Source organism: Magallana gigas, chromosome 4, assembly GCF_963853765.1.
Source record: "Magallana gigas chromosome 4, xbMagGiga1.1, whole genome shotgun sequence".
Classification (NCBI taxonomy): domain Eukaryota; kingdom Metazoa; phylum Mollusca; class Bivalvia; order Ostreida; family Ostreidae; genus Magallana; species Magallana gigas.
This window is the reverse complement of record NC_088856.1, coordinates 12,624,925-12,636,337: the sequence shown is the minus strand read 5'-3', so window position 1 is coordinate 12,636,337 and position 11,413 is coordinate 12,624,925. Positions and strand designations below refer to the sequence as shown.

Here is an 11,413-nt window from a genome sequence, read left to right as displayed (position 1 = left end):
AGATGGAATTAAGACGCAATTAAAAAGTTCATTAAACCGGATATTTCACTTGGGAATCTTCTTGTATGTTTATAGTGTTTTGGGGTGTTTTTTTTCTTCGGAGGATTACTTTGAAGGGATGGAGCTATCTTACTACATATATAGGTCAGAGTTATCTGCTGTATCAGAGTCTTAATTTTACTTATGTATAAATAATATACATGTTTGTACATAGATATTACTTTCTATTCAGTTTTGGGGTTTTTGGTTTGTGTTTATATGTGTATAATTTATTAGTTTATTATTTGTCGCCATATCCAATTGTAAAAATGTTCTACTCTTGGTGGTCACTATTAACGTGCCTTACTTCAATTTTGATCATTCTACAGCAACAATTCAGATATTAATATAATCTTATGCTGTTTCTAGTCTTTTCAAAATTGTCATACAATTTTTTCCGTTATGTGTAAGATATGAACCCACCCCCTTGTTACATCTTTCATTGATACATTATAGGTGACTCTTGAGCATTTTATTTCAAACAAACAGGGTTTTTACTTTTTGCTATGGTGTATTTCTTTTCAACAAGTTCACGTTGGGTGGCAGTGAGCACTAACGTTTAGGTTTTACTGTAGACGATTCTGTCTGCTACCTCTTTTGTACATTGTTCTATCATTTTGATAGCGGTTTGTTTTATTTGTATATTATTGTAATTTGATACACTGGGGAGGATAATGTGTCATAGTTTCATAGGCAATATATAGTGTAAGAGTGATCTTCCCTTTACTGATTTGTTTATCTATTATGAGTTCCTGTTGCATTTTAAATAAATGACAATTTCATTAATTTTCTTGGCGTTTGTGTAACGTTTTTGATAAAGGAACTGAAATATTACCAACCTTATGCACAAATGTTTCACTTCAGTGAACTAGTGAATTAATTACACTGAAAAAAACAAAGTGCAGCGGTATTTGTTGTCCGTGTGAAGATTACCAAACGTAAACAGCTGTTTTACCAAATCACAACAATGATGGTCTCGATTTTTCTGATAATATTTATTCTACAAGTGTTTGCGGAGAAAAGAATTTTACTGAACGATCCAGCTTTAGTTCAGTCCCAGATTCTTGCGCTTGAGAGAAGGATGGCGGATGTGGTGACTAAAAACTCTGATCTGGCTGCCAAATACAACGATGTGATCGGCAAATACAACGATTTGTTTACCAAGTACACTGAACAGTCTGGCAAATACACGGATCTGTCCACCAAATACAATGATCTATCCACCAAATACAACACTTTGCTGACCAAAGGCAGTGGTTTGTTCTTTTTTTAGTATCAACCATTTCTTATAGTTTAGATTGGAATGCAATTTTAAAAAAAATATGATTTGTATATATCATTGTTGAGTTATGTTACGTTATTTATTGTCAAAGATCATATCGATAAAGTCATTCAAAAGATCAGTATAGTATGTTTTATACGCAGATTCCAAATCGTTTTAGAGATATAAGTATTTTACTAATATTTCATAACTAATACACTCACTAAAAGCTTTAAATGTTGACAATCTAAAAATGTATATTTTAAATGTTTTAATTGCACAAGTAATACCTTTCCAAAAAGCTTGCCTGACTACACAAAATTATTCAATGGAAGCATGCATGGATCGATGAGGCTACCTTTTAAGAAATGAATTTTAATTTTCGCTGCTGATCATAAATTTATAAACGGAACGTTTATAATTTAAGAAGAAATCTTAGTCTTTTTCCTCGATCTAGTGCATGTACATTACTTGAAATTCACTAATTATACCCGCACTTTCTAAAGAAAGTTCGGGTATATTGTTGTTACCCTGTTCCGTCCGTCCGTCCGTCCGTCCGTCTGTCACGTTTTACTTTCTCAAACTGCTCTTACATCTTATAAACCAGCAAACTGAACTCTTGGAGTTTGATTTGGGGTATCATGTTGTTTTGTAAAAAGGTTTCAAAAATTCTCTGTTAGTCCTGGGGGTCAAATAATTGGTAAAAAATGACGTTTTTCCACAAAAAACCTTCTTCCTCGAACTCCTCCTACATTTTCAACAGTAGACAAATCATCTTTTGGAATATGTTTTAGGGTATCCTACAGATGCACAATAAGGTTTCGGAATTTTCAATTTTGTCCTGGGGGGCATTTAATGGCTGAAAAATGACGTTTTTTTTTTTTACAAAAAAACTGGTTTCAAAAACGTCATTTTTTTTTGGCAGTAGCCAAATGATCTTCTAGAATATGATTGGGGTGTCATATTGAGGCGTGATCAGGTTCCAGAATTTTTTTTTTATTAAGGGGATCAGTGGGCAACAAAAAATGACATTTTTGGCCAAAAAAATATGGTTCCCAGAACTCCTTTACAACTTTTGGAGTAGCTATGTCATCTCTTGGGATATAATTGGGGCTGTCCTATAGATGTGCAATAAGGTTTTAAAAATTTAAATTTCATCCAGGGAGTCAAATAGTAGCAGAAAATTGACGTTTATTACTAAAAAACAAAACATTGATCCAAGAGCTCCTCTTATGATTTAATGGATAGACAATCATATCTTGGGATATGATAGGGACTGTTATATAGATGTGCAGTAAGGTTTTAAAAATTTAAATTTCATCCAGGGAGTCAAAAAGTAGCAGAAAATTGACGTTTATCACTTCAAAAAAACATAGATCCTAGAAATCCTTTTATGATTTAATGGATAGACACATCATATCTTGGGATATGATAGGAACTGTTCCATAGATGTGCATTACGGTTTTGAAAAATTAAATTTACCCTGAGGCCCATTACCTACCGGTACATACCTTTTGATGCCCTTTAAGGATCAAGAATATATATGGTTTAGGGGTAGGGGATCTCAACCGTTTTCGAGATATTCGTGCACTTCCTGTTCAAGGGGGGTCATGACCACCCCCAGGGCCCATGACCTACATACCGTTTGATGCCTCTTAACACAAGGAACAAGAATATATATGGTTTAAGGGTGGGGATCTCAACTGTTTTGAAGATATTAAGGGACTTGCTGTTTGAGGGGGTTAGGACCACCCACAGGGCCCATGACCTACATAACATTTGATGCCCCTTGACATCAGAAACATGAATATATATGGTTTAGGGGTCATGATTATAACAGTTTCTGAGATATATAGTAATTTCAAATTCCTGGGGGGTGGGGATGACCCCAGGGGTCAGATCTAATAAACCCTATATATTGCCAGTAACAGCCAATATATGATTATGAAAACCCTATATTATTATCTTTGTCCGTTTTCAAGTTACCATTTACAATAGAGTCTACGATTCTTCCTACAAGGTTCAATGTTAGACCCCACACCCTTTTGACACACCCCTCCCCCAAAAAGTGGTTGTCTAACCCAAAATGAGAAAAATCAAACCAGGGTGCACAACTAGATATGCAGGCCTATCATATCCTAGAGTTTTGTACAATTCTGTTCAGCCATCTCTAAGAAACAAGTTCAGAGCAGGAAAGAAGAAAAAGAAGATGAAGAATAATAATACATGTATTAAGAACCGTACAAAAACAATAAGTGTTCAAATTTCATTCGGGAGACTTAATAATAAAGATTAAATAGAGATAGGATCATCAAACATCAATAATTTAAAGATAATTGACAATTTCTGATTCTAAGGGGGTCAGGATGACCCCTTAGGGTCATGACTTACATGCCATAATGATCTGATGCGCCTGCATGACCTAAGGAGGAATAATATCTTTGGATTAAGGTGGGGATGGTTTTTATGATATTTAATAATTTCAGGAAGAGCACTTGGGATCATGACCTACATACCATCTTAAATGCCTTGAACAAAGAAACAATAATATAATATGTACATGATATATGATCGATCAATTTAAGAACACAGATATAGATCAATCATCTGTTTTGTAATACTTCCTATGTATATATACATGTATATGTATTAGTTTTTTTCTATACTATTCATGTTCATGACTGTAGTATGGCTTAGTCTTATTTTAAATTACATTAAAAAATTGTCAAATATATGACTTGGAACCCCCACTCCCAAACAAACTCAAATATAAACTGTCCCCCCCCCCCCTTGTCGAATGATCTATTAAAATCAAAATATAATTTGGGTGTCTAAAAACTTACATAAACTGGTAAAAAATTTTATTCTTAAAAAAATTATATTACACCTTGCATAATTGACAAATGATCTATTGAGATATGATCAGAGGTCATATTTCTACCTTGGGATCAATAAGTAGTATTCATTGACAAGTTAAAATTAATAACAATAAATTATTCAAATTATAAATGTTTATATCCACATTCACCCCCCTCCCAATCTAATCTGGTTAAAAGGATTCAGTCTTCTTAATACATTCTTACATGTGTACAGTAGCACATTTTAAATCATTTCTAGATTGCTTTTTCTCTTGTGATTAACATTTTGGAAATTGCTTAATTCAATTTTTAAGATTTATAAACAAAATGTTATATGCATCACTTCCATGTGTATTCGCCTATTTCGGGCAATTGTTAAGTCTCCTAAACAAAGCAGTGACATATCATTAGGCTAGGAATTACCCACATGGATCAAATACTACTGTATAACATATGAATAAGATAAAATACATTATTATGGGGGTTGGGGGGTTAAAGACAACACATGGGGGTCATTAATGTACTTTACACCATTTGATGCATCATGCATGCATAATGACATTAGAAGATATTTTGTATTTTCCTGTTTCGTTGGGTCAGAACAGTCCCATAAGGTCATGACCTCTATTGTATTTGATGCATTATAATACATTAGGAAAGAAATACTCCTTCCTTCCTGTTATAACTCATATAAAAATGATAAGTGTCTACACCTACTTACATGTAATACACAAATTTAATAAGAAATTGTTTATACATGCATGGTCAAAATGGGGTCAACTCAATAGTGCATGATCATGCAGTCTGACAAATGAAAAAAATAACTTTTGCAACTAAAATGACAGAAACTTTACAAATGCGATAGGATAGGTAACGATGATAAGCGTATTTAAATATTAAAAGATGATGATACAGTATGCTGTCAAAGGGAGATCACATTTAGAAAGTGAAAGTAGAATTTATATATGCATGCTGGCATCTCATTATATTGCGCTACTCATGTATTATGCTTACCTAAATTGGTCAAAATCATAATGATAATCCAATTAAAACACAATAATAAATTCCTTTAGCTGATCTTAACTAGGGGCCTAATCCTTTTCTGCATACGGAAAACACAGACATGTATGTATGGGTGTTGCTAAAACGCGGAACGAAAAACGGAACGGAGAGCGGAACGGAATGGAAAATAGCATCACGTTTATCGCTTAAAAAGGGTATAGACTGGCCAGAAACGATTTACTTTGTATCTTTTATTTATATCTAATGAATGATTATCAACATGTTGTTATCTTATTAATATTCATATGAATGTCTATCAATTATAGCATCGTATTCATTCGGCTTTAGTTGAGTACGAAACGGAAAAATCAAATGTATACGAATTCTGAAACATTTACATGATTAAACAAGTAAATTAGCTATAACTTTTTACTTATTTTTCTTATTTGGTATTGCTGGCATATTAGCGTAACGTCCGCAGTTAGTGAAAGCGTTTTATGCGTGTTTTGAGTATTTTTATATTTCAAATATGATGATGTACATGTATATACTTACATCAAAATTGAATTGCCGGTGTTCTAGACGATCTTTTATCATACAGACGATACAGTATCATTGAGATGGAAGAAAAAAAACCCGTAGGACTGACGACATTAAAAATTAAAATACAGAAAACATTAAAATATACCCGGTAATTTGTGAAACTAGCAATTTGTGAAACTAGTATTTTTAGCAATGCAATTTTGTTTACGTTTGCATTACTAAGCAGTTGTTTATTCCAGCAGCTATATACATATGATCCGAATAGAGAGCTCTAGACGTTGCCTAATTTGATTTTACGATTATATATTGGGACTATAGTATGTCGATCCCAAAATATTCATGCAGCACATTTGGACGATTTATAATGGAAAATGTTGACATCTTTTCTCCATTGGAAGACACTCAGAATACCTTGCACAATTTTTCAACACTATAATCCAGGTCTGTTGAAATGCAAAACCCCGTAGACTTCTTTGTTTTTAGCCGTGTATTTATACCAGCTGATAAGCTAGAGAGGACGTTTTAAAGAAAGAATAATGAGAATGTGTAATGCTTCTATACTCTGTCCCAGGATATTTTGGATTCACGTTTGGCTTAATTGTTTAATATTTATAAATACCTCAGGATTCAAACGATGTTCATTCAAAAGTATGAAACATTTCCAAGATTTCTCAGTCAAAACGCCCCTGTTAGCTTATTAGGTTTCAATACAATGCTAAAAAATGTGATGTCTACGGAGATTTTGCATTGCAGCGAGCCCGGATGATAACGTTGAAATATTACGCGATGCATTCCGAGTGTATTCCGAATGGAGAAAAGATGTAAACATTCCCCATTATAAATCTCCGTAAGGAATCTGTTTTCGTTCCATTGAATTTTTCCGAGTGAAAGATGATAATGTGTCAATGAAATTATCTTGGAAAATATCCCTTTCAACTATTTCAATTGCACTTCTTTCACAGGTAAGTGTATTTTTATTAAAAATCGTCCAAATGTGCAGCATAAATATCTTGGGACAGACTATAAAAGAGAATCGCTTGAACCCTGAGGTATATATAAATATACAGCAAAAAGTGAATCGAGGATATTTTGGGACAGAATATAGTGGTCAATGCATGTACTGTTAATTTTGAGGAAATAAATATTCTTGAATAAATAATCTAATATTGCTAATCTTTCAAAAAAAATAAATAAAAAGGTACATAAGGTATATCGTTTTAGCATGATTAACAAATCTATGAGGTAAATAACATTAGATAAGATTTTCCGTTTTCCCTTTCGTTCCGCTTTCCGTTCCGTTTTCCGTTCCGCGTTTTAGCAACACCCATGTATGTATACACGTGAACCCATCTAATCGAAGAGCTGGGTAAAACTAGTACCCGCTAATGAGACATGCAGACCTGTGTTGTGTACGTAACTTCAGACAAAGATCATTGATTTGTAACATGCATGTATTTTTATGACATATTCTTCAAATCCACTTGCACTATTTTATTAGGTAAATAACAGCTTTAAGGTGGTGCAGGACACCTGCATATTGTGATGTACATGTATACTTTCTATTGAGATAAGCAATAAAGTATATCAAATATTGATTAAATATTTACCCCCCAAATAATGTTACCTAACATTTAAGCGCAATGGGTTTGAGCGTTTACATGTCTGTAAGAGCATTGGGGTCCAAGGTGTATTTTTGGTACTTTTACAATTGATATAAATGAATTTTCATGGGGAGGGGGGTCTGGACCCCTCACTCCCACCCCTTCTCTAAATCTGTGCACACGATGATGTTCATGTAGGCACACAGAAGCAAATCTAAAACCGGCAACCGCCACGGGGAGGGGGCATAATTTGATTTTTAATTTTGTTTGTAATAATTATATAGACCATTATACTTTCTATGACATACAATGTTAAGATTATTGATTAACTGAAAATTCAATGCAAACAGTTCTACCCCAAATTGCACATAAAGTGCTGCTCATGTCACGATGTGTATTATCATATGTGAAGGGATCTCATCCTTCAGTTATGAAATTATAAATTTTAATTGTATTACCGGAGCTTGCATATAGCCTTCATTTTTAATTAAACTGGTACAAAACAGTGTTATTTAGGGGCAAACACATGGTGCGGGTATTACTGTCTAATGACAGCATCTAGTTTCATTTTATTTTAGGAATGCACATGTGTGTATCATTTAAATAATTGCATGTAAGCTTGAAATCGAAAGATATAACAATCAAGTTTTAAATTGTTTTGTTATATTAAGAAATATTAAGGAAATAAGAAAAAATATTCAAGTACGTATTATCTTCATTCAAAAAATCTTGACAAGCAATAAAAAAAACATGCTTATTCTGATAACCAATCATGTACGTGTGTTGATTTAAAACACATCGCTACCAAATTTGAACAGCACTGTTACTGTGAAAGCGTATATGCCTATATGTTTGTTATAATCATTCCTGGGAAATGGAACAGCAAGCCTCGCCGTAAATGTTGATCGTTGATCTCAAGCAGACGAAATCGTGAGAAGACGCTTAATTTTCTATTTAGTGAATTAAATCATGTGTATTGATTATTTCTGAAGGTTAAATTTTAATTTGTTATATTTATAAAGTTGTATTTTGTATGCTTTTATTTTAAACAGCCACAACTTTACATTCTTTTGACAGTTTTTATCTTGGATATTCCCGTTCTATAAATAGTGTTAAATCAGAACAGATGAGAAAAATAGATCCGGCGAAAATTTTTATTGATGCAGGTATCAAAGAATTTTTTCGACCAATCAGAAGCGCCGATATCTTATGAAAATAATAATTATTAAATCATATTCTTGTCTAAATGACGATTCTAGATTGATAACTTTTTACTTTTTATCAGATATCTTTATTTTCCTTAGCTTTCTGTATCATAATGGCACATATTTAGCATATTGTTTAAGTTGGTATTGGACATCTGTCGATATTGATGTGGACAAAAGTTCATAAATATCAAAAAACTTCTACCGTTTTAGAATTTTTAAATTTCACAATATTTGACCAAAGTTTGGAAAGGAAAAGGTACTAGACCTAGTTGGTTCCGAAATCATGACTTAGAGATTCGTACCTAATGCTCAAATCAATAGCACTTTCCCGTTAAGTAACAATAATGGCGGTAAACAGTTATATAATATTATACTTGATTTTATCGTTTATTTTGATAGGAAGTTGGTCACAATATGAAGGTGTCCCTAATCATTTTAATAAAGTTGTGAATAGTTAATGTATTAAGGTTTATAATTTTTCATCTTAAGCTGGTGGAATATTCATTCGATGGGGACGAAAGGATTGTCCTAGGAACAACACGGAAAGCATTTACTCAGGTATATGTTACAATTTAATAAAATTCTAACAAACTTGTTTCCTTGTTGTGCTGTGCTTATCCGGAGAAGTAGACAAGTGGTTATCTAAATTTTACAACAAAAGCCTTATGACATGTTCTTGATTTTAACGGAAACTATTCGATAATTTAAAATATTTGTTTATTATATTTTTGTTAGAAGTGTAACGTTAAAACGTAGAAGTATTAAATCATTCACATGTATTCATGTAAATCGGGTAATTGTATATTATTTTACATTTCTCATTTTTGATTAATCAGGATTTGCTGGAGGTTCTTGGTATGACCACACTGGAGCTGCCGCTGAATTTGTGTGTCTACCACGAGACCCAGACCTTATTACAAAGTTTACGTCACATTGTGCATACATGTATGGTTCAGAATACGACTCAACTGAGTTTGGCCATCACAACGGTGACGACCTTCCTTGCAGCGTTTGTCGTAGCACTGTTCAGTCAAGCGTTCTGATGATTCCTGGTAAATCCTCTTGCTACGGTGACTGGAGTATGCAGTACCACGGGTACCTTGTCGCAGGACATTATGCTTATAAAGCTGCAACCCAATATATTTGTTTAGACGAGCATCCTGAAGCCTTGACTGCAGGACATCGGAATGAAAACGGGAAAATGTTTTACCCTGTGGAAGCAGTGTGTGGTTCATTGGCCTGTCCACCATATCAGAATGGCACTTACCTTACATGTGTTGTGTGTACGAAATAAAAATATTTTATGTAAAGTTTCTAATTTGTGGCGTTCGCCATTCATACGTATGTTTTTGTAATGATATAAATCAAGTGGATTCGAAATCAGTAGACTAAGTCGTATTCCATTTCTACCATAGTGTATACCATATCTCTGATGTTCCTCACTAAAATTCAGTCACAATTTTCCATTATAGAGACTAATTGTATTATTGTGAAGATTGAGAATTAAGATGGTATGGGACCCTTGTCGATAATAATCTGGGTTAAGGTACATGATAATCAAAATACTTTCACCATTTTAGAATTTAAAAATATTTAACTAAAAAATGTTTTATAAATTTTTGGAAAGGTAAAAATTATAAATGTACCAGCGGGATTTGAGCTCATGACTTACAGATTCGGAGTTAACGATCTTACCCATTGCGCTACCTGTAAAGAAACAATTTTAGGAAAGAAAAGAAATATAACAATATGCTAAATGTTATTGTTTATTTTTATTGGATATTCGACACACTATTGAGGTGCCCATTCCATCTTAAAGAAATAGTACAGTTTTTCAATTTAGTTTCTTTATATGCGCAAAATTTACAAGCCACGCAAAATGTTTTACAAGTATTACTATGAAAGGAATGATCAACATGCAATTGCAATGTTCCACATGTAAATCAAAAACAAGCTTTAAATAAGGGGTGCCGTTTCAAATCAATATTGTGTTGCTTTCCAAATTACCAACTATAAATTCATAATTAAATCTAGACCTTGATTTCGAATGATATTCTTACGTATTAAGAAGACTGGATGGTCAACAAATTACCAACTCGTAAATAGAAATGAAACATAATCAAGCCTTACAATTTTTACATTTTCCTATTTCTTCATATAGCTCTTAATACGTGGTAATGAACATCCTGTCCTATAAAAAACTAATTAATAAATGCTTGCAGCTCATGACAAATGCTTCAAGATAGTGCATGCTTTTTGTTCATCAGATAGGTTATAAAATATTTACATGAATTCGAAGTCGTCTGTATATAATAATAAAAAAATTAGCGCAAAAGTAAAAGTACTAATATATTATGACATTTGTTGGGTGCCTTATTATATAAGCCAATTAAAAAAAAATAACGATTATGTTTAACATCGACATTTTATCAATGATAGGTTCATTCACAGTAGCAAAACTACATATTTAGATAAATTAAAAATATTATCATCTTTTCCGATTAAAAATGATTAAAATTAATCAACTTATTGTATTTAGAGAACTAGATGTTCTCTGCAAAGATCCCCAAAAATATAACTGAATAGTATCTGTTTTCTGTTCTTAATGATCCAAGGCATAGTGAAAGAAAAAAAAGATACCAAAATATAAAGATTGAAATATTTACCTCCTTGTAATCCTTTTGTATAAAACATTTTTGTTATGTTACCCTTTGTTGTTTTCGACTTTCAATTATATCACATATTTCCTTTGTCAATATTTGTAACCCTATATCACATTAAAACAAGGTTAAGAAACACTTTCTGCAAATAAGAAATTCATTTTCTTTATAAAGCTGACGTAATCTCTCCATCACATTAGCATCCCATTTCCTGGTGAAGTTAAATAAATTAAATGAGAAC

General features: G+C 32.7%; 1 protein-coding gene across 1 annotated transcript; it reads left to right on the top strand.

The window, feature by feature from the left end:
• The first annotated feature begins 811 nt into the window (after positions 1–811).
• Positions 812–9,978, top strand: LOC136275149 (short-chain collagen C4-like). The gene is made up of 3 exons (XM_066083478.1): positions 812–1,295; positions 9,002–9,070; positions 9,349–9,978. The coding sequence occupies exons 1-3, from the start codon at positions 1,007–1,009 to the stop codon at positions 9,804–9,806; spliced, it is 816 nt and encodes a 271-aa protein (XP_065939550.1). The 5' UTR covers positions 812–1,006; the 3' UTR covers positions 9,807–9,978.
• The last annotated feature ends 1,435 nt before the right edge of the window (positions 9,979–11,413 follow it).